At 40.0% G+C, this 26,756-nt stretch overlaps 3 protein-coding genes across 9 annotated transcripts in view; all 3 read left to right on the top strand.

Annotated features, from left to right (window-relative positions):
* Window positions 1–475: 475 nt before the first annotated feature.
* Window positions 476–2,838, top strand: LOC132863125 (cyclin-dependent kinase 2-associated protein 1). 2 transcript variants are annotated; one of them, XM_060895731.1, is made up of 4 exons: window positions 476–638; window positions 1,816–1,910; window positions 1,994–2,120; window positions 2,233–2,838. In XM_060895731.1, exons 1-4 carry the CDS (start codon window positions 569–571, stop codon window positions 2,298–2,300), a joined length of 360 nt encoding a protein of 119 aa, XP_060751714.1. In that variant the 5' UTR covers window positions 476–568; the 3' UTR covers window positions 2,301–2,838. The 2 variants fall into 2 exon arrangements, with proteins under 2 accessions (XP_060751714.1, XP_060751713.1); XM_060895730.1 differs by having other exon boundaries at window positions 477–638; window positions 1,813–1,910.
* Window positions 2,839–3,261: 423 nt separating this feature from the next.
* On the top strand, window positions 3,262–16,955 carry LOC132863093 (M-phase phosphoprotein 9). The gene is made up of 24 exons (XM_060895686.1): window positions 3,262–3,346; window positions 4,284–4,525; window positions 5,200–5,347; window positions 5,718–5,807; window positions 6,139–6,569; window positions 6,779–6,923; window positions 7,178–7,250; window positions 7,445–7,548; window positions 7,636–7,758; window positions 7,864–8,123; window positions 8,678–8,827; window positions 9,127–9,214; window positions 9,933–10,148; window positions 10,322–10,369; window positions 10,457–10,521; window positions 10,617–10,718; window positions 11,082–11,189; window positions 11,738–11,889; window positions 12,822–12,989; window positions 13,473–13,593; window positions 13,703–13,791; window positions 14,468–14,634; window positions 15,374–15,442; window positions 15,742–16,955. Exons 2-24 carry the CDS (start codon window positions 4,320–4,322, stop codon window positions 15,841–15,843), a joined length of 3,225 nt encoding a protein of 1,074 aa, XP_060751669.1. The 5' UTR covers window positions 3,262–3,346; window positions 4,284–4,319; the 3' UTR covers window positions 15,844–16,955.
* The window catches only part of LOC132863091 (membrane-associated phosphatidylinositol transfer protein 2), a 49,215-nt gene continuing 38,304 nt past the window's right edge, over window positions 15,846–26,756 (top strand). For 2 of the 6 annotated variants that reach the window (XM_060895683.1, XM_060895682.1), the window contains exon 1: window positions 17,830–18,455. The gene's annotated coding sequence lies outside the window, so the exon portion shown is untranslated. Of the gene's footprint in view, window positions 15,955–17,828; window positions 18,456–26,547; window positions 26,684–26,756 lie in introns of those variants that run through there. The other 4 variants (XM_060895680.1, XM_060895684.1, XM_060895677.1 and 1 more) reach the window with 4 other exon arrangements.

The following is a 26,756-nucleotide window of genomic DNA, read 5'->3' on the forward strand; positions in this document are numbered from 1 at the left end:
TCGGATTTCACGTTAAAAGAAGAACGAATACAATGTCAGTAAACAAAAAAGTTGATCTGATTCTTATCTAAAAGTCGAGTTTAAAAGTCAAATTCTGTGTCAAATACACAAAGGGGGAAAATTTAGGTTAGAAACTCAAACGTATATTTCATACGAATCACTTTCAAAATATCACAATTTTGTCGTATTACACATTTATTAAGCGTCTGCTTAAAAAAAATAAAAAGTAAAATAAAAAAAAAAATCCTTATCAAAAGTCGCTTTTTTTATTAAAAAAAAAAAAAGTAGAAATAAAGTTAACAATAGCTCCAGATTATCATCTCAATTCTATCTCTGATTAAAAACTTTTAGGATTTTGTTCGAAGAGTCTCCTGCTAAATCGGGATTTTTAATTGTTTTTTTGTGTCTAAGTTAATAGTTCTCTATCATTATAATGATGGATTGCATTGTGGGTGTCAATATAAGTGACGGCCATATTTGCCGGTGCTGCTTCTCTCTGCTGTAAACAAAAAGTGACTGTGAGACGGACGCTTCGCTGAATTTAGGGACATTTTTATTTCTGTAATTTATGATGTCTTTAGGAATGTCTTACAAACCTAACCCCCACCAGCACATTCCGGGAACTTCTGGGAACCAAGGTGAGCGAAAAAATAGGCGAAAATGTCGCGTCTTGGCTTCGTTACGTCGAGTGTAAAAAATTTGGCGTTACAAAGGATACCTGGGGAAAAAGCGTGTCTGTAGTTTTTGTCCAGTCAGATAGCTAAAGGGTCAGATCCTGAGAGCTAGGCTAATTCACATCCGCCATTATTACCACTGAAAAAAGAGGCATCCCCGGTAAGGATTGTGGAAAATGCGAGCGTGTGGCGGTTCTGGCGGTCCTTCTTGCCGTGTCCGTGTCGTTAGATGGCCGATCGGGTTTCGGTGAAGGCCGCTACGTTGTAATAAAAAGGTATCCTTTTAGCTGCTAAGATCAGCGCCGTTCCGTTTCCTCCATGATAGTCTCTCCAGGGCGCTTGATTGATCGCATTCAGACGCGCTTAAAAAAAAAAAGAAGCAAAAAGAATAAAAGATCGTTTTGGGGACATCTAGAGTTCATATGCGGTACTACAGGACAAAAAATATATCACACACTCTAATACAATAATATACTACATTTAGGATTAATCGTGCGATAATTGTGATTAAAATGTGGTATCGTTATGGTTCAGCCCTGAGCCTGAGGTCATATCTGTGTGAAGGTGAAGGTTCGATTCGAATTCAAATTTATTTGTATTGTGCTTTTTTTGTTTCAAAGCATCTTTACAGAACATAAACAAAGAACAAAAGTTTAATATAAAGAATAATATAAAGATTTATATAATACAAAATTAAAGATTAATATTAGATATATTTAAATGTATATTAGATATATTTAAAGGTTGTGTGTGTTTTTCTTCCATCCGTGTGGGTTCTGTCCGGGTTCTTCTGGTTTACTCCGACTGTCCAAAAATGCTGAAGTGTGTGTGTGTGTGTGTGTGTGTGTGGCATTTTGTCACAGCTCACAGTGTTTCACAGAGATACGAATCGTATCTATAAATCGTGCACGAGGTTAGTAAAAGTAAATAAATATTACTACTGCTAGTAGTTATGGTTTGTTAGACTTCTGTAAGCATGTTACCTTGGTCAGGGTCACAGTGGATCTGGAGCAGTGGAAAGAAACCAGATAACCCAAAGGAAACCCACATGGACAATGAGGAGAACATGCAAAACTCCACACAAACAGTAACCATTCTGCTGAATAATAATGATGATGATGTGTTTTTTCCGTTTTAGCAGGAAACATACCCTCTCCCTCTTCCAGCATCTCTACAGTTCAATCATACAAGCCAATTATAAATGACTTTGGGCTGCCATCCTTTGGATTTTCACAGGTAAGTTAGAATCCTGTTAAAAATACAGCTCTCATGTATTTGTTTGAAGCAAACAGCATTCTAATGATCTCACTCATGTACAGGGGCCAAATGGAACTCAGGCTCCACAGAGCAAATACGCTGAACTTCTCGCAATCATCGAAGAGCTCGGGAAAGAAATAAGGCCAACGTATGCTGGAAGTAAAAGTGCCATGGAGCGACTCAAACGAGGTACTTTTTTTCTCTTACTAACAGTTTATGCACATTGGTTTATGCACATTGGTTTATTGGTTTATGTATTTTATTGCCTGATGTAAACATGATGCTTGTTTTTATATCAAAGGTATAATTCATGCAAGAGGGCTTGTCCGGGAGTGTCTGGCAGAGACGGAAAGAAACGCGCGATCTTAGCCTATGAAGCCTGCCTCTGGTTTAAGGGCAGAAGATTTCTTCTACTACTTTTACAGAAGGGTGCTGCATGGCTTTTACCCATAACAGAGGGACGAAACAATCAAAAATTTATTCATTAAGTAGTGTAGTTAAAGCATGGGATGGAGGTGTTGCAATGTTACTTGTGATGAATGCAACAAGAGATTGGATTTGAGTGTTGCCATTTGGGATTTTATTTCTCTTATAACTCCTATTATATATATTTTTTCCAATTTAAGAACAAGCAAGCTTATCTGCATGCAATGAGGAGATGGACCAGAATTTGAACGTGCATGGCTTTTAAAGGTTTACAGTAGGGAGGTCCTCTTAAATTTGATCAAGTATAAGGATTTAGGTTTTCTTTGAATTGGGAGACAGTGAGGACTGTTATAGTAATGGCATTGTTTTAGGTTTTTTTTAATTTATTACCTTGTGTAATAAAATGTATTTTCATGTACAAAAAGGTCACTTTTTGAAATTTTGTATAAAGGTCAATAAACAAGACATTTGTTGTCTGTAAGATGTTTGTGTGATTATTGACGTTGGTTTGGAGTTTTTTTTTAACAGAATGATTGTTAGATATTTATATTAGGAAAATTGTGAAATAAATGATTTAAAAAAAACAGCAAAAAATAAATATAGTATGCATGTGTGTGTGTATATGTATATATATATATATATATATATAAACTTCATTTATTTGTTGTTTTTATATGTATATTTATTTGTGTTTATTTTTTTTATTCCTTTAATTTTACAAAGGCCAAAGTTTACATAAAGCCCTCCAATCAGCTTTACTGTTGTGCTCTTGAACGTGCTGAATGTGGGCTTTTCCACTAATCACAGAGCCAGACAGAAAATTGAAATTTTCTTTTGACCAATGAAATCGCTTTTCCGGAACCCTTTCAGCTAATGGCGTCCCGCGGCGCATTGTGCCGTTAGTGGGCGGAGATTGAACTCGGTGCTGCGGGGAAAGAGGCGCAAAAGCGATACGTCAAAATGGGAGACGTGACGATACAAGTTCACAAGTGAGTGTGGCCAGGTTTATATTCACAACATGTCACCATCGGCTGCTTTAACGCTGAGGTGCCGCTGGAAATGTTGTCGTAGCCGAGAAACCTTTGTGTGCCGCATATTAAATCTCCGTGGCAGCGGCTAGCTAGCTTTAGCCAGCAGGAAGTGTGTTTGCTAGTTAGCTTAGCCATGTAGCTTTGGGGCCGAGTCCCAAATTTCTTTCAATTTCCTTTGTAGGCGCACTACAGAGGGATGAAGTTTGAGTTCGTGACCTTCTGTAGTGTCCCATGTTTGTCCAATAAGGAGTGATTTGGGATTCAGCCTTCGGCGCTTTGCTGTTATTCACCTGTTTAGCTCGTATGAATCAGGCTAAAGAAGTTATGAATGATGCCTCACTGGTTAATTCTCTTGCTAGTGTCAGAATAAAACCTGTCTTGTTCTTGTCTGCTTTTAAAGATAAACGGGACAGAGATTTGCATGTGGTTTTAAAAGGAAAGCTTCACCCTCAAACACATGAAATATGGTTATGTTGGACTGTTTGCGGTGTGTTTAGTGATCTTGGTGCTGGTCTCTGTGTTTTTTTTTTTTGTTATTCAGTGATGTTGACAGTGTTATTAGGATGAAAGTTGAAGCTTTAGAACCTGAACTGATGTGTATGAGCAACATGTATAGAGGTAGAAGTGCTTATTAGGTAGAGATGAATTTCACCACCTCTCTACTATCAGCAGGCAGTCGAACAGCCTTGTGGGTAATGTTTACAAAATACTGATTCGATATTGACAACCTAATTTAAGCAAGTGAAGTAATGTTGCCAAATTACTCGATGGTACGGTGGCACCAACCTTTGTGTCCTATTATCAATTAAAGATCTGCGTCCGGTCAGTGGAACGTCACCTGAAATTGAAAAATCTTCTGTTCTTACATGATCTAATCTCATTTCTCTTTCTTCAGGTCTTGCGTGCACTCGTCTAGCCTGGCTGCGTAAGCATGTCCACAGATGACAGCATCTCAGAGGACGTGTCTAGCTCCGTGGCACTGAGCCACGACCACACAAGCCCCAATGGAGGGAAGGAGAGCGAGGCATCCGTGGTTTCCTCCGCAGACACAGTGTCAGGGCTGGCTCTTCCCGAAGAGGCCGCTGTGATAACGCGACCATCCAGCACACCAGCATGCACCATTTCCAGCAAAATAAGGTTTTTTTATGGGATTTATTATGATGAGAAATTATAGAGCTTCACAGAGACTTCAAAGAGACCAATGATCTTTGTTTTGTGTGTGTGTGTGTGTGTGTGTGTGTGAGAGAGAGAGAGAGAGAGAGAGTGAGCAGATGTGTTTGCTTGGCATTTTCTGTCCAATACTCTCAAGTGTGCTGGCCTACAATTGAACCACAACAAAAACAAAATCAGAGACAGATTAAATACTCTGTAGAATGTGTAAAGCCCTGGCCCTTGGGGACTGCTCTACAGTAGCAGCTCGTCAGCAACACACATGGCTCATGGTGACTTCCAACACCATCAGCCCTGATTTGAACGTGTACGGCATAATTCAAAAGCACACAGCATGTCTTCAGCTAGTATCTCATCCTCGTTAAACGAGTTTTCGGATTTCATTTTTTTTTTTTTCAGTTTTGTTGTCTGTTTTGGATTACAGTTTTGGATTTTGTTTGGGAATTTTTGTTGTGTTTTAAGTTTTTGTTTAGTTATTTTCATGTGTTGGTTCATTTTTGTTGTGCAGTGTTATTGGATTTGGGTTTGTGCATGAAAATTTTGTCGTAATTTTGTCTATGTGACTTTTTTAATGTTTGTTTTGGTCCTTGTACAGTGTTATCTCTCAGACAACATGTATGTTTTTTTTATGTTAATAACAGGAGTCTGTGTCTCAGTGGCGCTGAGGAGGATTTCAGCTCAGGGAGAAGTCTTCCCTTCATCAACCCCAGTTCTTTAGAGACGCTTCGAGCGTTGGTGCACGAGATCCAGAGCAGCGAGACTGACCCTGAAATCTGGAAAAACTGTGAGGTGCTCAATGACAGATTTGCTGTTTTTTTTGTTTTTTGTTTTTTTTAAAAGATTTGGAAAATCGGAGGCAGTGAGTTACTCAGGTTTCTGGGTCATAACTGAGAGCTTCCCTAAGGACTTCTTATGAGCCGCTGTCGTGAGAGAACACGCAGCTGAGACCCCACAAGTGACATAATTTTTAAATGTTCGCTTGGTTTGTTTGTGCAGCAAGACATGTTTATTAGAGTTTTTTTTTTTTTTTTTAAATAAATCATGTCAGATACATGAGTTGAATGAATTTTGAAGTCTCGCTTTAACACTAACATCCGTAAGTACATGTGAAAATGTCCATGTGTAACGTTTCTCCATTGGGTTGTTTCTCTCCAAACAGGGCAGGTGGCTCCACCTCTTTCAGCTGGTGGAAAAGCAATATCAAGAACAAATTCTTGCTCAGCAAGAACAGTATCAGTGCCAAATACAGGTCAGTTGGAGGAACTGAAATCATTGCTAACATTTAGCAAAATATGTATTTTTTTTCTTTATATACGGTTAGTGTGTTAAAGTATTCAGTGCTTTATCCTGCTCTGGGTCACGTTGGATCTTGAGCCGAATCCCAGGAGGAACACTGGACAAGAGGCAGTGCATCTCACACCTACATTTGTGCGCTCATTCACTTCTAGAGGCATGTTACTGTAGCCAATCCTATTAGCATGTTTTTAGGATTTGGGAGGAACCCAGAGAACCTGGAAGAATCCTACAGGGATGAGGTATGTAAAACTCAGGCTTTGCCATTGATGCTCTATTTTCTTTAGCTCATTCAGGACGAGATCAAAGCATTAGTGCAGCTACAGAAGCAGCAAAGCGGTGCACGGTCGAACCGCTCAGGCACAGTCAAGACTTTGGAGCCTCCAGCGGACCTGGAGCATGAAATCCAGGCTTCTAGCCCCACAAATGTCAGTTCGAACCCTCAGGAGAGCTCAGACGATGGCTTGGTGACTGTCCAGAGCAGCGGCTATGGCACTCTGTCCACATGGGAGCCTGGAACGACAACGGCGAGTCTGGAAGGAAAGGACGGGGTGTTTCTCTCACGAAAAGAGCAGGACCGCAGCACTTCACGCTCCCTTTTGGCAAAAACACAGGGGCAAGACAGCATCCCAAGCAGGAATGCAGCTTCTAATACTTCACCTCACACAGCTTTCTCAACCGTGCCAAATCATCCTGCTGACCAGCAGAGGCTAAACAGGTGGGAAGCTTTTCAGTGTGAAACACAACTTTTATATTTGTGCCAAGTTACATAAAGCAGAACATTGTTACTGAAATGTAGGAGACGAATAAAAAAGTAAAGACAGTCATAAAGGTGTAAGTATTTATTTGTATTTTTTGCTAGTAGGTTTTCTTGGTTGACTTGATTTGTTTTTATTCTTTTGGTTTGTGCTGTTTACAACATTCTAGTAAACCGCTGACCTCCTGGGCCCAGAGGCAGAAACATATTCAGAGAAAAAGCAAAACAGCAAAAAAACAGTCACTGCAGAAGGAGGGGAGAGAAGAGAGCAGGCCAAGTGGCTCTCCAAAGGAACATATGGAACATGTGGATGAAGTAAGTAACAGATTTTTCAATTAAATTTATTTGTTTTGTTCCCAACTGATAAACGGTATCAATCTGCCAACCAGCAGAAGGAACGCCTACTGGCGACTGCATAGTACAGCGGCAAAAGACTAAAAAAAAAATATATATATATAAATAAATAACACAGTATATGTGAATAGCTTAACAGAGTGCAGTTTTAAAGTTTGGGTCTATGTGCACAAAGCTGTCCCCTTTTAGTCTGTGTTTGTGTGTTTTCTTTTCAGGTTCGACACAGTGCAGTTCATTCGAACCCCGCTGCCCTGAAGAGGACTGACAGCCTTGTGTCCGAAGCCTCGGGTAACGTTTGTGCAGTGAATCTGACTCTGTTTTCTGACAGCGTGTTAATGCTAACATTGTTCAAAAGCAGTAGTAATAACTTATAATTATCCTAATGCCACAGAGCTAGACAATCTTGCCAGTTTAGTCCACTTTGCAATTTTAGCTGCTTATGTTTATTGTTTTATTGCAATATGCATTCACATGTCTTTAAGGTCTTACTTACTGGAAGCTAGAAGAAGGCGAGCTTTACCGCCCTCTACCAGACAGCTTTGAAAACCGCTCTTTCCTCCTAATGCAGGATGTTAACCTGAGCCAGGTAAATATATTTTTTCAGTATCAGTTGTTTTGTTTTGTTTATTTTTTTGAGTGCTTTTAATTGACTATGTGTGTTGTGTGCATGCAGCCTTCAGAAGATGAGGCACGACTATCTCTGTCTCTCCGAGAGATCTACCAGAACAAGCAGACGGTGGATCCTAAAGGCCAGGAGTGGGACTCCTTAATCAACTCTGATGCATCTTCCCCTCAGGTGAGCACTGAGAAAGGTTCATTTAAAAGTCCATGTCTGTTAATAGGCTTGTTTGAAGCTAACTTGGACTTTGACTTAGACTTACTTAACCCTCCTGTGATGCAGGTGCTGACTCTGGACCCCGGAGCTCATACGAGGCAGTCAGAGCGTACATCAGGCTTCACGTCTCCCTCGCGCTTCAGCAGCCCCACCTCGCCCATATCGCACACCTCACCCACCGTTCCCCGAGTTTATAGTGAGGATGAAGGAAGCCGCACCGCCACCACGACACTGCAGGCCACTGGCTCGTCTGTACACGAGCCACGACTGGACAGCAGGAAACCGGATGCTTCGGCTTCACTGGACGACCCTGTGGTACTCTCATTGTAAGACTCACTACCCAGAACTACCTAGTACAAAGTACGTTTTTATTCAGAACAACATTTATACAAGGGAAAATTGACTTCAGAGAAAAGTGTCTATTCAATTTAGACTATTTTCACTTATTTATGGAGCTTAAAATATGAATTTTCTATATACGAATTTTGTAGATACTTTGACAAAAGTATTCTATTTTGAATAAGACATATATACACTCGAGACGATTAGGTTTGTTATCAGAATGTAAATATAAGAAGATAGATTAGAATTACAGCTTTCATTTTCTGATCTTTATATTTAAACAACTCCTGAGCAACGTGTAATAAAATCTAATGTTTTACTTGCTCTGATGGCTTGTTAGTACACCAGTGGCTGGATATTGTTGTATGTCCAACGCCTGTGCGATGACTCTTATTGATTATTCCTCTTTTCTCACTGGCTTGCTTTTCTCCCATAGACAGCTCTCTGGTATTCATGTTTAGTATCCAGGCTTTACAGGTGACTTTACTCAGGACTAAAATCAAGTTGTGTAGGATTAACCTGCTGGGTTTTGTTCCAGACTGAGACAGAAACAGAGGGAGAAACACGCACGGCACATAGCAGACCTCCGAGCATACTACGAGTCAGAGATCAGCGCCCTGAAGGAAAAGCTAGATTTGGTCAATTTACCTCTGGACATGGAGAAAAGCAACCAGATCCTGCTAGAACGGTCAGACTCCAGACATAGATTACATAACTGACACATTTCCTATTTCTTTTTTTGGACCCAATGGGCTGTTTATATATATATATATATATATATATATATATATATATATATATATATATATATATATATATATATATATATATATATATATATATACACGTGTGTGTGTGTAATATATGTATGTATGTATGTATGTATGTATGTATGTATATGTATATATAATTTTTTTTTGTGCTAATTGCCCTGTATCAGTTATAATAATATTGTCTGTAACCGAATCAGATTGCTGTCACTGACAGGTGTGAACACTTGGAGCGGGCTCTTACAGAGGCGAGTATGCGCATCAGAGAACTGGAGAATAAGAACCGCCACCTGGAGAGACAGCTGGTAAGAGTCCCAGCTCTCCTCTATAATGTACAGCTTTGAACTGATTTATTACTGTACAGTGATTTTTACACGCAAAGAGTAAATTAATCATTTCTATAGCCACATAAATGTTTATCACACATATGACCTGGATCTAATCTCTGAATACCTCAAATTCTAATCCCTAATTTGCAATGTGCAAATCCTGAATGTCTCACTTACCTTAATCCAAATTGCTCTAATTTTAAACACCAATTTTTTTTTTTAAACTGAAAATGCCTCACTGCTCTAATGGCAAATACAATACCTCACTCCTCCATATGGCAAATACAATACTTTAAAATGCTAATGAAATTTACTTTTATTACTTTTACTGGACATTCATTCATAAGCACTATTCGGACGGGACTAGTTTCCCAAACGACGTTAGAGTTAGAATATTTTTCATATTTTGCTGAAAAACAGTAGGTAATTTGCTCTGGAATTTTTACACAGGTCGTGTGAGAAAAAGACAGACATGGCAGATTCGGACGGGATTAAAATCACAAAGAACGTCTGTGAAACTGAAATTTCTCTAACGACCCCCTGTAAAACTAGTCCTTTCCGAATAGTGCTATATACTGTATGCCTATATGGGGGGGGACATTTTGTCATGCCTCCCAGGCTAAGGTGCTAAAATCATTAGTGCTGCTGTCAGTGTAAAATAATTAATATAAAGTGAACTGATATGTTGGTCCAGGCGGAGTGGCCCGAGTGCTACGATGCAGCAAGTTCCACAGTTAAGGCCCTGCAGCAGCGTCTGGAGGAGAGCAAACAGAGCAGCAAGGAGAAAGATAACACCGTGAACAAGCTGAGGAGCCGCCTGCACCAGCTGGAGGAGGCTGTACAGAACGCCTGTAGAGACGTGGACGAAAAGGAGGCACGCGTGAAGAAAGAGCACAAGATGCTGCAGGACGTGAGCTCATTCCTTATCTCTGTTTATACCGATTTTATATCACCTAAGTTTTACTCTCCTTTAAGTACACAGCATACACTCTCTAAAACAAGCGTTACTATAGAGACATATCATGCGGTTTAGTTTGAGGCTGTATGAGGATCGTGTGGGCATTTCATTCTTCTCCCTTTCAGCTGCTTCAAGAGTATGACTCATTAAGAAAAGATCACGAGAGAGCGAAGGTAATATATGTATTTAAATATTCTTTAAACAACAACAAATAAAAGTGAGCTCGTTCCGAGAGGATAAATCTGTTTTATTCTCTTCAGGACAATTTGGTGTCGACCGAAAATAAACTCTACGACGCCAAGGAAGAAATAGCAGAACTGAAAAGGTAAAACTCTGGACCAAATCCGACATCATGTGAAAGGTGTGGAAGAAGGAAAAAGGGACCTGGTTTGTAAATGTTACATTTTATTTTTTGTCTAGGATCATTTCTAAATTGGAAGCCCAAGTGAAGCAGATGGAACATGAGAACATGGCTAAAACTCGTCAGGCTTTTCACAACCACTTGCAGCCTTCGGGAGCTGGGTAAGAGATTTTATCCTTGTCTGATATTAAGTTTGTTAAATTATATCATCATGGATCAGAACATGGTTCTTTCTCAAAACATCCAATACGTCTTCAGGGCAGTCACAAAGTGTACACATGCCTTAAATTCATTAAGGAATTTGTCATTGTTTCTTCTGTTTGAACATCATTGAGATGTTTGTACACGTTGATTAATTTTCTACATAATAAATAATAATACCCTAAGTGTATTTTTTTTTTTTTTTTATCACAGTAACCTTTCATTAGTATCATTAGTAATTAAGGCTGCACAATACAGACATGTGACACTGCAGGAGATTTTGTGTACAGTGATACCTGCTGTTGCTTGAATTTCCCCTTCAGCTTATACCACCATCCTGATCTTCTACTTTCACCAAGCAAAAGGCAGCGCGATGTGGAATACGGCACAAAGAATCCTGGAGTTTCAGAAAAAGGAGGAATAGGAAGAGGGTACGGCTTTAATTACTGCCATATCATTGCTTCACCGGTACAAAGGTTTGATTTTGTGTGAAATGCACAGTGTAGTGTACAATATATAGATACAGCGAGATCATAGAGCTCAGCTATACAATTTATTGCTATTGATTTATTGAACAATGTTCTCCCCGTGCCTCGGGGTTTCCTCCGGGTACTCCGGTTTCCTCCCCCGGTCCAAAGACATGCATGGTAGGTTGATTGGCATCTCTGGAAAATTGTCCCTAGTGTGTGATTGCGTGAATGAATGAATGAGTGTGTGTGTGTGTGCCCTGCGATGGGTTGGCACTCCGTCCAGGGTGTATCCTGCCTTGATGCCCAATGACGCCTGAGATGGCACAGGCTCGTGACCAGAGGTAGTTCGGATAAGCGGTAGAGGATGAATGAATGAATGAATGATTAATTGAACAAGTGATTAAGGCCGATGCCATCATAAGAAGCACCTATATTGTATTCTGTGACAATATTCTGTCCTCGTCATGTGGCAAAACTCCACTGACATGACTTGCCACTTCTCTTCCTAGCCGTCCTTCACCTCCAGACAGAGAGCAGACGCACGAGGAGCCGACGAGGAGGGACGTGTCCCTGACCCCCATGATGAAGGCTCTGATTCAGTTGGAGGACACCAAAGCCACAGAAGGACGGGCTATGACAAAACCCCACTGTGGTTCTCCCAGTAAGACATACATGCTCCATAATTGCTTCTGCTGTGTCTGCTCAAGTGAACAGGTCTTTCAAACTGTTATGGTTCAGTCATACTCTCTTTTGGCTACATGAACATGAACGGGCCTTGTGTAGATGGTATTCTGCACTCCTTTGAAAGGTTGAAACTCAGTTTTTACCTGTCCACATGCATTATATCAGCATTGTTATTGTAACTTGTGCCATATGGTACAAATACTGAATATGATGAGGGTTTCAGACTAAAGGGCCAATCATGTCTTCTAGTTAATGCGGGCCACTAGGGGGAAGGTAACATGGTGTAACATGTGATGTCCACACTAAAATAGATCTGTGGCAACTTTGCCAGCTCACGTTCTGACCCACGTTCTGTGGAGATTATATTTGATCTGGCTATGATCCACTGTTCTCACACAGGCACAAAAGGTCGAGTGTGTATCTGTAGGAAACAATGAAAAGTCATTCATAGCAGCAAGGGTTTTAGTGGATTGGGTTTTTCTAGTGTGTTTTTTATATATATGTATATATATATATATATATATATATATATATATATATATATATATATATATATATATATATATATATATATATAAATAAAATATGAATTTTATATAAGTAAAATGATATATGAAAGTTATATAAGTAAATAATGTACATACATTTAAGATTTAATTGTAACAACAATAAATAATTGTAAAAAATTCTGGAAAGCAAAGAGGGTCATAAAACACAACTTTTTTTTGTTGACGTGGTCTTGTTAAATCTGTGGAATTATTTAAAATAAATCCATTTACTTTTTTTTCCCGCCATTATTTAAAAATGCAAACTTGCCATTTAGTGTGTAGTTTGGCGCACTCATTTTATTGTGGTCTAACTGTATGTGTTGGAATATTTTATTGATGTGTGTGTGTTTGTGTTTTGCAGGGTTAGGAAGTAAAAGACCCACAGTAGCATTTGTGGACAGTGTAAGAGTGCCTTCATTGGAAAAAGGTGAAGCTGTACTCAGAGCTCAAAGGAGTCTTTCTCCAGAAGGCCATCGCTCATCATCTCTTCCCCCCAAAGCACAGAGAGCAGGTCCTCCATCCACACCGAGTACGTAATCCATGCCACGTTGCTGAATAATCTGTAAACAGAACACGTTTATGATCATTAGTCGTCATTAGTGCCAAAATGTCATTTTAAAAAGACAAATTTAAATTGAAGTATACATGCTGAATTGCTTCTTTGTTTGAGCAGAGCCGAGTGTAGCACTGACGTTAATAACAATATATGTGAAGGACATCTTGAATGTTCTATTGCCTGTTTCCAAAGAAACTATGGACATTGTTTCAAAAAATCCTTTTTTTTTTCAAAGGAGTCATATTTGTTATTATAGCATGGGGAAATCAGTACTTCACAAGATGGTACATATAACACATTTCTTTTTGAGGTCAAAGAACTTTTAAAATGCCTTCACTGTTACTTAGCAACACCGGATTATTGAAATGATGCAGATTAGAAAAAAAGATAGATGCGAGATGTTTGATGTGGTTTCTTTTTTTTTTGTGTCTCTTCTTTTCCTTTAAATTATTTTAGCAAAGAGAGAAACTCTGCTCTATCCGCTCTCGGCAAAGTCCAGTCCTAAGCGATGCCCAACAGAGAACGTGTCCACTGCATTCGGTCGCCCCATGCATTGCCAAAAGCACCTGCATAACAGGTACGTGCAGAGTGTAATGTTGTTGTACTGCTCACATTCTTTTTCTTGTGAACATCGTCTTATCAGAATAAAAGCGTCAGAATTTCAGTCCATCTTTCTGTGGCTTCAGGTTTGATTTGCACTTTGATCAAACGGGTTTCAGCTCGCCGCCGCCGTCTCGCCGCAACTCGAGAACAAGGCTGCAGCTCACGCCGGAAGGTAGCGTCGTTTTTACTGACGTATCTATACTTGACATATTTAACCATCAAACTAACATGCAAGCTGATGTGCAGCAGCACTAAGATCATTAGAACAAATCCTTGTCACTCTAGATACTGATGGATTTGTTGATATTATTGTCTTAGCGAAAATATCATGGTACGGTTTTTTGAAAAATTTGATGCTAAGACTCTTGCTAAACCTTTACAGTGCTGTTAAATCAGTGCTGTATATTACAGTGCTGTTAAATCAGTTTAATATTTAACACACTCGCTTTAGTTCTGTACGATTCTGTATTAACAACCTATGGATTATTACACTGTCTTGCTCCAGATGATTTAAGACTATTAAATAAATAGAACACAGCAACCCTTACAAAAAAAATACAGAAAAAATGTTTAATCACAAATATGGAAGAAAGAGGACGTACGAAATTAATGGCTAGAATGTAAATTGATAAGAAATGTGATCTGTTCTTTGATATGTAACTGCTGTGATATATTACCACTGTTGTTAGTTATCCACCTAATGAACACTGATGCACGAGTAGGAAATAAACCTGTGAGCAATGACAGAATTTTTTTTTTTTTTTTTTTTTTTTTTTTTTTTCTGCAACCCAAACCTTGCATGTAAGATCTATATTCAATATAAGGGTTTTTTTATCACTTTTTCACAGGTGAAACTCCAGCACAGGCTGTAGAGAGCAGTGAATCTGACGAGCAAGAGGTTACAGACCTGGACCTGCTAACCCACAACCATGAGGACGAGCTTATCCTCCCTCGTGTTCAGTCTCTAGACGATGCTGAGAAGCTGTTCGACGAGCTCGCGCAGGAGAAACAGCAGGTGAGCCTGGAATCCAATTTTTTTTCATTTTTGGTTCTTTGTGCTGTGCAAGATCTCTCTCTCATCCACGTCACTTTAAATTACTTAAAGTGGATTTTTTTTTACTTGTGGGGAACCTATAAGAACATCATGAATGAGATGTAAAACATATACGGAATGCTGTGAAAGAGAGACTAGGGCTGATTTCTTCCAAGCGTAGATTCACGCATCAGATCTAGAGACGTCAAGTGATTACATTTGGTGAAAGACCCCTTAAATCCACTTCCCTGTCACATCTGTAACACGTCAAATTAGACAAGATGGAACACACGAAAAGAAGCATCCCACGTTACATATTTAACGCAAGTCTTTCAGAGCTGTTTGCTGTCATTATTTTCGACAATCCGTTGAGCGCAACCAGTCACAGGGAGCTGTAACACTGTGTCACTCAGTCTGAGCCAAAACACATGGTCCAAAAACATATCAGCATGTTTTACCCACTGACACTCTGTCTTCAGCTGCATGGCTTCAGTCCATCTCAGCACATCATCACTGTACAGTTCCTCTTAAGTTAGCTTCCAACTCTGAGCTAAAATTAGGGATTCTAAACTAGAACAAAATTTTTCCCTCTTGCCTATTAAAGCAGTGCTCATTTAAAGCTCTGTCCTCCCAGCTGTCCTCAGTCACCAGCTGCTTCGTTCGTTTTCTGAACCGTGCGTTGTGCCAACATCAAAATAGTTATTTCCTTTCTTTCCCACAGATCGAGGCAGCACTCAGTCGCATTCCTGGGGCTGGAGCCAGGGTCACCTTGCAGACCAGGCTGGATCAGGTACATGTGTAGTTGTGCTAAAATGCAATCAAGACAATCCAAAGAATATGTTTAGATATGAACAGTGTTAAAAGTTTGCAACTGAATGTTCTATACAGTCCGGATCCATGCGTATTTGGACGGCACATTCTAACCAATCAGAACGGAGAATTTTACAATGCCTTGCCAATGGGGGGAACTTTTGCACTCAGCTATCCACTTTGCTGTTTATTTCATGAATGATTTATCCTCCTTGTGGCCACGTTTATTAAAAACGGTTCCTTTTTTTATAAATATATATATATCTTATCTTTTTCTAGGCGTCTTTAGAGAACCGTTTGGAAAAAGTGAACCGTGATCTGGGATCCATCCGCATGACTCTGAAAAGATTCCACATTCTCCGCTCCTCTGCCAACATATAGCGAGCGGTCGCTTCCCTCTTCTAAGGATTGTAAAAGGTTTTTGACTGACTGGGACACAGGACACTTCCACTGTACATAATAACTATGGTCAATATTTCTACTTTTGTTATGGTAGGATATTTTTAATGTTTATATGATATGTTTTAATACGCAGTACAGAAACTCATTTTTATAGTATATTTTAATACACAGATTTGTTTTAAAAAAGATGTACTTTTTTATCTCATGTAAGTATGTCGTATGCTTGAACGATTCAGGTTGACTTTTTGTTTTCTCTTTGTTTTGCTGCTGATACAAAGAACGGCAAAAAAGAACAGAACAGGACATTTAAAGGGTTGATTTTTTTTATTGTTCTTTTTTTTTTTTGTTTTATTGTGCAGTTAATGTCACTGTTTATTTAAAAAAAAAAACAAAAAACTTTTTTTTTAATTCCAGTTGTACTTGAATCTTGTTTATTTATTCTTTTTTTTTATCCAAGTTATTTTTTCTTCTTGTGAGCCATTTTGATTCACCAGTTCCTGTGCCACATGTGAATATTTTATATAACACCTCAAATAGAGTTTAGTTTTAGATTCCTCTATGCGTCATTTCACGAATCGACCAACTCTCTCACACTTTCTGCACCTAGACATCGGTTTCTCTTTTAAACGTTCCGCACATTACTTTTCTTACTTCTTCCTTCGACTATATCGAATGTTTATGCACTCTTTTACAAGGCAGAACTTCGACACCTTTAGATGCGTGTGCCACTTTGAATAGAATGCCTTTGTAATGCATGGAAAATTGAAAGAATTTGAAATTATTCACTTTAATACTTTTGAATTAGGCTCTTTCATTCCCTGTAGATCGTGGGATCGCTATTTACTCTTATTACCAAGCACCTCAATAAAAAATATTTCAAAATGCAAAACTAGCTGTCGCAGTTGTTACGGCTTTGCATTAGAAAGACGGGAATTAAAATCCGAGGACTGCCAGAGAGCCGGCGATGCTGCTGCAGCCCTTGAGCAATGTCTGTTAAGCTCATCTGCTCTGTTATTGGATTGGATTCTGCCTCAGTTTTAAGATGCATAGCTTTTTTTTCTCTCCAAATGAATAAATGTAAAAACTCATTACACTGCTGAAGTGATTTTCTGGTGCTGCTAGTAATAGGATTTTAAAATACTTTTATTGACCTACAAAATATTAAATGGTCTTTGGCCTAAATATTTCAAGGGACTTATTAAAACAAGGGGACTCACTGAGAAGACTAAAGGCTTTTCAGCAGGCAAAGTTTTATAGCTGAGGCGGAATAACTTGTGACTGTCGGAAGGGAAGAAATACTTTGCAAATCTATTTGCTTACTTCACTTTCTTTGTGTTTCTTAATATCATATATCCACAGGTATAGCACTTTATATTAAGAAAAGCTTCTCGGAGCACACGATACATCAAACCTCAAGGTGGGCAGACTCAGGTGAATGGCCAGATTTGTTTGATTTGACCGGAGCCTTGTGGTAATTCAAATAATCACTCTTTGCTACCATGGTGAGCAGAAAATCAACTCAGAACGCAATACATCAAAATAGGTGGATGAATGAATTACACCAGCAGTAAACCACATCAGAATTTAAGGCTATATTTAGATCCGTTGGCCGTAGAAAGACCCAGGAGAATGATTGAATTCGGTATCAATACCAGAGTTAAATATGATTTTATCGGGTGTGATAATTCTGTAAGAAAAACCTGCTGTTTAATCTTGATTTCTTGATGGCGATATATAATGGAAGAATGAGAATTTAGTGTTTACAGAATGAAGGGATGTAGAGCTCAGGGTGATGGTGTGGGGAGGAGGTTTGAACTAGCTGTGTCCATTATTAGATTAGATTTGAAACAATGCCTGATTTTGTATAGAATTTCCTTCACTACATTCAGTGAATCAGTGAGTTTCTGTGTGACAGGTCTTGTGTGTGTGTGTGGGTGGGTGTTTTTTTTTGTGGCCACTAAGGGGCGCGCCAACCTTAAACAAAGCAGGATAAAGATCAATGGCGCGAGGAGGAGTAAATGTGTCTGATACAAGAACTTAATCATCAATGCGGAGATGATGATGATGATGATGATGATGCTTTCTGTTTCTTTGCGGATGATAAATAAGAGGAAAGGAGGTGGAAAGCTGTGGAGGAATGCGGAATGTACACCGGCTTGTGTTTTTGACTGAGGCAGAACAGACAGACAGACAGACAGAGAGAGAGAGAGAGAGAGAGAGAGAGAGAGAGAGAGATTGTTGCACATCTGGAGTCTCTGACAGCGACGAAGCGCGCGGACGATAAACAGCCAAAAACCTCAAGACTGCGCCTTGACGTGAGCGCGAGAGCGAAGACGTTCCACTGGTTCGTCGCGTGCTTGGCAACGTTAGCGTGCACTAGCTAACAGCGAGACATGTAGCATAGCATTGCACACACTGACAACGTCGACCCGTGAAAGACAGACACACATTTACACACACACGCACACACACAGACAGGATGTTCATGGGTTAGCTAGCTGGGGAATTTGCCAAACGAGTGGCCATGCCTCACTAATAGTAATAGCCTAGTAGAGAAGCCCTTCGAGCTCCAAACCCAGTTAAGGTTACAGGTAAGTGGCTTTGTGCTTTCTTTCCTCAGGCGAGTTGTTTTTATTTGTGCGCCTTGTGCGCTAATGGAGGAAAAACACACTAGCTTTAGCCACATAGCTAACGTGTCTGTACCTGCTCGTGTCTCTTAACGTTGTTAAAACGGTCAACCTGATTCACTGCCTTGTTGTTCCTTTTATTTTAAACGTGTAAGGAAGAAAGCAGGAGCTGGAAAACACGGGGTATTTATATTTGCTTAGAAAGGTCGTGCTTAACCTACATAAGGTTAACCTGCTTAGTGAGGGGCGGGAGATATCTATCTATCTATCTGTCTATCTATCTATCTATCTACCTACCTACCTGTCTACCTGTCTACCTACACCACCTATATATGCAGTTACCTTTCACAACAGAATGAAGAGAAAAATGTGATCTTAGTTGACCATGGCATGGTTGTTTATACCCCGTGGGCTGTTTTAGAGTATTTCAGAAACCCCAGAGGAGTGTACAGTATATAGTTTACACACACAATACACAAACACACACATGTAATACACAATAGTGTGGAATAATAAAACAAATCCATCCAGTGAGCCTTGATTCTTTGTGTGGAAATGCCTTGACTATTTGAGAGAGCTCAGAGAAGGAAAGCCGTACCGGTTTGCTCTGACAGGAAGGTTATGGTAGCTCAAATAACTACGCTTTGCAACCAGGGTGAGTAAAAAAAGCATCTCTGAGCATGAATATGAAGCTACAGCAGGAAACACACTCACCCAGGTTTTTTTTTTTCTTTTTCTTGTGAGCCATTTTGATTCACCAGTTCCTTTTACCACATGTGAATATCCGATACAACCCCTTAAATAGATTTTTGTTTCCGTTACACATCATTTCAAGAATCGACTGACATTCACTTTCTGGTCTGGTAAATTGCAGTTTGTTGTGTGAAAGTTTCAGAGTTTGGTATCGACAGCATGGATCACTGGTGTCAACAGTTCAGGCTGATGGAGGTGGTGTAATGTTGTAATCAGAAATGCTTTAAAGCGTCTCTTTACAGTTACAATTTACCTATATATATATATATATATATATATATATATATATATATATATATATATATATATATATATATATATATATATATATATAAATAACATAATGATGCATTGTCACAAAGTCATCTCAGACCGGTCTCAATCAGTTCACCTTGATGACCTCCCCAGTCACCAGCATCTAAAAAAAAGCACCTATGGGATATGATAGATTCACAGCATGATTGTGCATCTGATCTGAATCTGGAGCTATACTACGATGCAGTCGTGTCAACACAGGCCAAGGCAATGTTTTTAAAACCAATGCCAAACAGTACTTACATCATGTCTCCTAATTTTCTTTGACATCACTACGTGTCACATCGGTCTTTACCTCCTTAATGAAAACCTTCCTTGTTAAATGATTGAAGCAGACGAGCTTTTTTGCGGTTTTTTATAACTCAGGTGGTGTGTGGGTGGAAGAAGTGCAGGATTTTGTGTCTGGGTTAACGTTCTATGTTCGGGTGACTCATACCCCTGGCATGTGGCGAGTTTTAATTCTAGGTGTCAAAGATAACAGGACATCAGAGGCTGTTGGACACAGAAGACTTCAATCTGTTCCTTTCTGTCTGCTTCATGAAGCTTAAACCACTGCCAGTGAATCGCTCAAAATGTACGAACAGACGTGTGCAGGCAGCCGGTAGGCGACGCTTAATTTTATTTATTTTTTTCCTCCGTAATGTCTATCCATTGTTTACTGTTGCTCAGTGGTTCAGGACTTCCCAACATAATCACGTACCACATTTGGAGATTTTTAGGGACCTCCGATGCTGTATAATATTTATGAAATTATTTAATGTGGTGTTTGCATCCAGAGAATAGCCAGTTATGGTGTTTTGCAAGCTGAGATATCGTCTCATGCCTTGCTGTTGTTTTATTACAGAATGTAATGTTACTTCATTGTATAATGTAGCCCATATCATATTAAACTAAATGAATGTAGATTCTCATAAGGGATTCTCATGCAGCGTGACTTCACGTTTTATTCTGATCACCAATCATAAGATCTACCCATGCTGACTCAGCCTATAGTCATATCTTGTCATACGAGCATTTTCCTGACGTGTGGATTTTTAGGCATGCAGCAGCTCTGCGTCACGTTATTGGGCTGCGCTTCACACTCCGAGTTGAGGAGTTTATCATCGCCACTTCTCGTAATCCTGTTAATATTAACGCTTGCTGCACCTTTGAGTGCTTCTTCCCATATATAAACCCTCACTCAGCTACACCACACCTTGTGTTTTATGGACTTGGTTTGTGGCATTCTTCTCAACCATTATAAACCAAAACAATTTTCCTTTGTCCATTTCAAAAACCGAAATGATTTGGTTTGTCCTCGATGAAGCCTTCATTAGAAGAATGAGTCATAGGATTGATTGGCTTTCCAGTCCCACAACTAAGCCCAGGGAAGCCTGCGGAATAACAGGAGGAGAGAAAGCAAAGGGAGGCCTCCATCAGACTCTGACCAGCATACTGATATGACCCCGAGTCCATCAGCTACACACCTTCTTCTGCATTATTTATAGCTGCATAGTAAACAGCAAAGTGCACACTTTCTATACAAGGCTACTTGGCTTGCTGGGTTGAGCCAGGGGTCGACAGTGTCATTTAAAGCATGCACAAACTAGTAGCGATGCTCTGATTGAAAAGCAGATATTTTTTTTTTCAGTTCGAGTCAACGAGTTTACAGCATGCACAGTATTTGCATTAGGAAGGACATGGACTAAGAAACGTTATTGAAACTTCTCCATGACCTGATGATAACACAGTACTGTATGTGCATAACAACTGTTCAGTGTCAGTAATAAAACATGGCCTGGTGGCAGTATTAAGAAACAGGTCTTTACACCATGGTTTCTGAGATCAGACCAAAATTGGGCATGTTTTGATATCAGAACTAGTATAACTAGTAACGAGTACAGGGTTTTTTTTTTTGTTTTTTTTTCTTTTTCTTCTAGTCATGGATCATGGATTGTTGCATTTCTTTTGCATTTGTATATGTTTCCTCAGTGAAATAGTTGGTTCAGCCTTGTTCTATACCAGATTAGATACCTGATGGTACATAAAGTGCTTTAGCTAGAAGTTACTGTAGATCAAAGAGCAGGGTTTGTCCAATGTGTGTAAAAAAGTCTGGATCGTGTGTATGTATATGAAAATAAATAAATAAATAAAACCGAGTAAAATTTCCAAAGCTCTCACAGCATTTGAATGTGCTAAACCTGCTGATTCACTCGCCAGATATCCCACTGCCACTTGGAGTACAGTGACATTAACCAGAGTAGAGGAAAGTTGAGTTGACGGTGTAATCAAACCATGCGTTCTCCAGACACACTATCTTCCGCAGGGAAGACCATTAATAAGTGAGCTAAGTTTATGTAAGGGTCGCCTGTCTCACATTTACTGCTAGTTCCCTTCGATCTCTGCAGCTCGGCACTGCCTCTCGGAGGACGGCGTAACCTCTGTGATTGCTAAAAGTGTTGGATTATGTCGGTTGACGAGCGAGTTCAGCCGCTGACCAATCACCCTCCCTCGATGTTTCTGCTCTGCTTTCCTGTGTCTATTTCTGGATGCCATTCTTTCCACTCAGCACCATTTTCCTCTTGGCCTTCAGAAAAGGAACCACATCAGGGTGACTTCCAGCCTCCACTTCATCCCACACACAACCCTTTGCGTATTAACCTATTTTTACACTGGGACTGGCAGGGCGCAAGAATGCAGAACGTTAAAGGGAACCGAGGATCGAAAGTTAGAGATGGTGGCTCTCGCGCAATGCCACAGATCGCACCTTCTATCTGCAAGATCTTTCCTCAACGCGTCAATCTCCTGGTCGTCCGTTCAGCTCATTAGTCAGCGTGGGAGATGTCAGAGCTGCCCTGGCTAGTTTATTTAGGCCAGCTGATTTCCATGTTTTCCAGGAGAGAGCAGAAAGAGGAAATCGTTTGGACTACGTGTCATTGTGGTGATGAGGCATTTGATGCAAACTGTGAAGAAGTGTTTGGAAACTGTGATAACATGGTGTGTAGTAGAATCCAAAAAAAATAAAAATGTAATGTACATGTGGACAGCAAACAAGTTGAGGAAGTGTCTTGATTGGACCAAAGCACTGATTGGAATTGAACTGCATTTGAGAGATTCGTTTATCTTATGTACTGTATTCTTGGACACAATTTCCAACATTCCATTGCATTTTCACATTTGGCAGCAGCTGCTTATAGATATTGTTATTGACCATAATGGAACTGGTACATCTTTGTACTGGAGAATAAAAAATCTAGAAGTTTTGGGTTTTTAACTTAATCTTTTTTTTTTTACAGCATTTCTTTTCTGAAACATATTTCATGGGAAAGATTCGATTGTATCCTGTTTAAGATGATGGGTCTTATTAAATAACTCCTTTTAATTTTCATGACCGCCTTGTGTGTTTTTTAAATGCCTGATTAATGATTTTAAAACTGTGAAATTTTTATTATATTAAGATGCATCACTGATACCTACGGATCAAGGGGCTTTTTGTTGGTGACGATATTTGTAGACTGGACTTGATATTGTCGCAGTAATTAAATTCATTGAAATAAATTAGGGGGGCACGGTGGCTTAGTGGTTAGCACGTTCGCCTCACACCTCCAGGGTCGGGGTTCGATTCCCGCCTCCACCTTGTGTGTGTGGAGTTTGCATGTTCTCCCCGTGCCTCAAGGGTTTCCTCCGGGTACTCCGGTTTCCTCCCCCGGTCCAAAGACATGCATGGTAGGTTGATTGGCATCTCTGGAAAATTGTCCCTAGTGTGTGATTGCGTGAGTGAATGAGTGTGTGTGTGTGTGCCCTGCGATGGGTTGGCACTCCGTCCAGGGTGTATCCTGCCTTGATGCCCGATGACGCCTGAGATAGGCACAGGCTCCCCGTGACCCGAGGTAGTTCGGATAAGCGGTAGAAGATGAATGAATGAAATGTACAGTTCTTTTCTTTGCCAATCATAGCAGTCTTGTTATTTCATAATCAGCCATTTTTGAGATCCTGAATTACACAATCACAAACTAATCCGATGGTAACAGTGGTGAAATCACTGTGATGCAATAGCGCAAATGTTAATATTATCAAACGTCCCACTTCTCTCAGAAAGCCCTCTGGTCCTACTTTCTCCTCCTTGAAAGCCTTGCTTTTGTAACACCAGCACTTTGGGACTTATTCTCTGCAGCTGTGCGTGGGCTGAAGTCATTGTCCACAATGCAGAGAGCCATTATTAATGAACGCAATCAGGAAATGGGCATTTGGTCCTAATAGATGCTTAATCTTGGTAACAAACGGCTCAAGACCCACTGAGAGGGTCCTATGTCATAGCTGGCTCCAGGCACTGGGTCATCAATGCTGTGAGAAGCAACTGTATATTTTCCAGCCTTTGCACTTGGAGCCAATCCAGACACTAATGGTATTGGGCTGTGTGGCACTCTGGAGCCCACTGCCACCAAACCCCACTCCCATTTCATTGATTAATTCTGACATCTCACTGTTTGTAGCCAAACTCCTGAGAGAAGTGGCTCGGGTGCGGTGGCATGACGGAGGTTTAGGAGTCTAGGCAAACAAATTCCTCAGGTGGCGAATCGGCACTTTTCAGCCTGAATGACGCGTGGTTCTAGTATTTCCTTCCGGATCAATCAAGTTTATCTTATCTCCGAGTTGTGCTTACAGTGGATGACAAGAGGAAATTGAATATCGCTGACGCAGCAAAAAAGTGATCTTGGTGCTTGTACTGTTTGACCGTCAATTATATATCAGCTACATCATAGAGGGGCTGAAATTTCAAATTGAAAAGGTGTTCGTTTATTTTCTTTAATGCCCCATTTCATGAAGCAGTGAATGATTTTATCTCAGGTGGTTTATATTACCATATATGTTTAGTACCAGCGCGACGTCATCTAAGGCTAGTAGTAAAGGCATTAAAAAAAGGATTTAACAGTATTATCAGTAGTGTACAGAAAAAAGAAAAGAAATATGACACAGTGCGAGGCGGAATTCCAATAACTGTTTCTCCTCATCAGTCACAGTGATTCTTGCCAATTGTGAATGTTTGTGAGCTCATATTTGTGGACATGAAGAAGACACGTTGCACTTTTCTCCAAGTGTGTTACACTGTCATGTGATGCAGCAGTCTAAAAAGATGCACTTGGCTGGTTCCTGACCAATTTAGGAAGGAAATGGTTTGCACACGAGGAAATATAGAAGTTGACGGGGACAGTCTTGTCAAAACAATTTCTGCTTGTTAGAGTTCGCATGATTCAGTAAGTGAATCACTTGTGTGTTGTCTACATCATCACTAATGAGCAACGATCGGAAAGGTACTCTCAGGTACTGCTGGTTTTTATTCATAAAAGGTAACAGACTACAAGTTGGCTGTACACTGTCCCAGCGATCAGCCTTGTCATTCGATACAACTTACACTGTACGACTCGCTCGCTCGATGCGAAGCTGAAAATCTTATCACAAAAGTGCTCAAACTTTACGTTGCCTTACAGCACAGGTGGCGCATGACCAAAGATAAATACTAATGTAGTGCCACGAGTAATGCTGCAGCTCAGTTGTCAGTGCTTAAACTTTCAAAGAAAAGGATAAACTTCAGTCTTGTGTTCTCTCAGCTTCCAATAAATGGCGTCGCAAATGCCTTAGCAACATCTCTCTGACGTCAGAACAGCAGACAAAATTAGTTAAGCCATAACGACAGTAACGACTGTATAAATAAAGAAATGGCGTTCTCGCTCTGCTGTTGTGAGGCCCCTAAAATGCACAGTGTTTCGCACCATTAACAGCCATATTGTAAGTCAACAGGCTGCAGTATTATCATGTGGCTCATAGTAGCAGCAGCCCAAAACTATTTACACTTCACCTGCTTAGCTGCGCCATCTTCTAGAGAGGACGAACTGGCATCCAATCTGTGACGGAACTGTGGCCTGCCGACTCTCGTTTCCTCTCTAAACGTGCTCTTTTACAAGATCTTGTGCTTTTCAGAGTTTCCTCTCATTGCACGTAGGACCCATGAGCCTCTTCCGCTCATCTCTTTATCATGAGCCATTTGGGTATGCGTTTTGTTTGTGGTCTCGTATTTACATAAACAAAATGATGTTGATTTGGGTTAGACATCATATTTTTCTTTTCTTTTTTTTTTCCTTCTTTTTTTTTTTTGCTTTGCAGAGCAGGAGATAAGCTTCAGAAGCATTTACTTAGTCACAGAAACAGGAAATTCATTTTTTTTTCTTCTGAGAGTAAAGGTTTCTGTAGTTCTGTCTTCTGGCCTCATGTGGAATTATTCTTTACCAAGACTAAAACTTTCCTGCAGATTAGTACATTTAGCACAAATATGTACAGTCTTTCTTTTCGTTTCATTTTTTTTTTCTCCTGCTTGTAAGGCTTCACTATAAAGTTCCAGTGAATTTGAAGTATTCTGTCAAACAGTGTACTGTGTTGTCCAGGACCGCTCTTTTAATAGGTGATCTAGTTAATAGACAGACTCTGATTCACTCTGAGACAACAGTCAGGAAATCATGAATGCTTTCATTGTCGGATCACTGACATGATGCTATACGTGGCTAACTTTGTTGGTGCTTCAGCTCAAGTCAGTCAGAGATCTTTTCTCCTCGCTCGCTGGATCATAAGAGACTCAGCCTCGCATTTCCTCGTTGACATGCTGAGTAAAGCAGCGTAGGGATAGATGCTTTAGTAATATCTCGTACTTCCACAGCCCAGAAAGAGGCTTTTTAATAGCTGTGAGTGGCGAGGTGAGCGGCTGACGATTATCCTAGCTCCAAATGCCCTCGAGGTGAGTGATTTATTACAGTAATTTAAGGAAACGAATGAGTGCCGAGGCGTGCCACTATCAGCTGGGGCTGCTCTATAAATAAACTGCCTTTGCTCATCATCCACCCCTCGTGTCAGCCGTTTGGTTTGTTTGTGCTCCTCCTTTTCGCGCTCGTGATATTTTGGACTTTGCATTTAGCTCCAACACTGATAGACTGAAGAGATTTTTTTTATATGAGTCTTGGAAAATGTTTTAGCAGTTTATGTGCTGGTTCGGCGGATTCGTCTTTCTGTTTGTTTTTTTATTTCGGTATGATTCAAACGTGTTTGAGGGACAAGAGAGAGCTGTTATGTTTGTCTTACAGTAGCTCTTGTAGTAGGTAGGTGATCAGTGTCGCCATCATTTATTTATTTTTTTTTTTGAGTTTCCAGATGAAGTCATGGGATGATTTG

Source organism: Tachysurus vachellii, chromosome 20, assembly GCF_030014155.1.
Source record: "Tachysurus vachellii isolate PV-2020 chromosome 20, HZAU_Pvac_v1, whole genome shotgun sequence".
Classification (NCBI taxonomy): Eukaryota; Metazoa; Chordata; class Actinopteri; order Siluriformes; family Bagridae; genus Tachysurus; species Tachysurus vachellii.

Coding starts and splice junctions, on each gene's coding strand:
- LOC132863125 (XM_060895730.1), top strand. CDS start 569: ATGATGTCTTTAGGAATGTCTTACAAACCTAACCCCCACCAGCACATT. Junction 639..1,812: donor GGGAACTTCTGGGAACCAAG/GTGAGCGAAAAA, acceptor TTTCCGTTTTAG/CAGGAAACATACCCTCTCCC. Junction 2,121..2,232: donor CATGGAGCGACTCAAACGAG/GTACTTTTTTTC, acceptor TTTATATCAAAG/GTATAATTCATGCAAGAGGG.
- LOC132863093 (XM_060895686.1), top strand. CDS start 4,320: ATGTCCACAGATGACAGCATCTCAGAGGACGTGTCTAGCTCCGTGGCA. Junction 6,924..7,177: donor ATATGGAACATGTGGATGAA/GTAAGTAACAGA, acceptor TTTTCTTTTCAG/GTTCGACACAGTGCAGTTCA. Junction 12,990..13,472: donor AGGTCCTCCATCCACACCGA/GTACGTAATCCA, acceptor AAATTATTTTAG/CAAAGAGAGAAACTCTGCTC.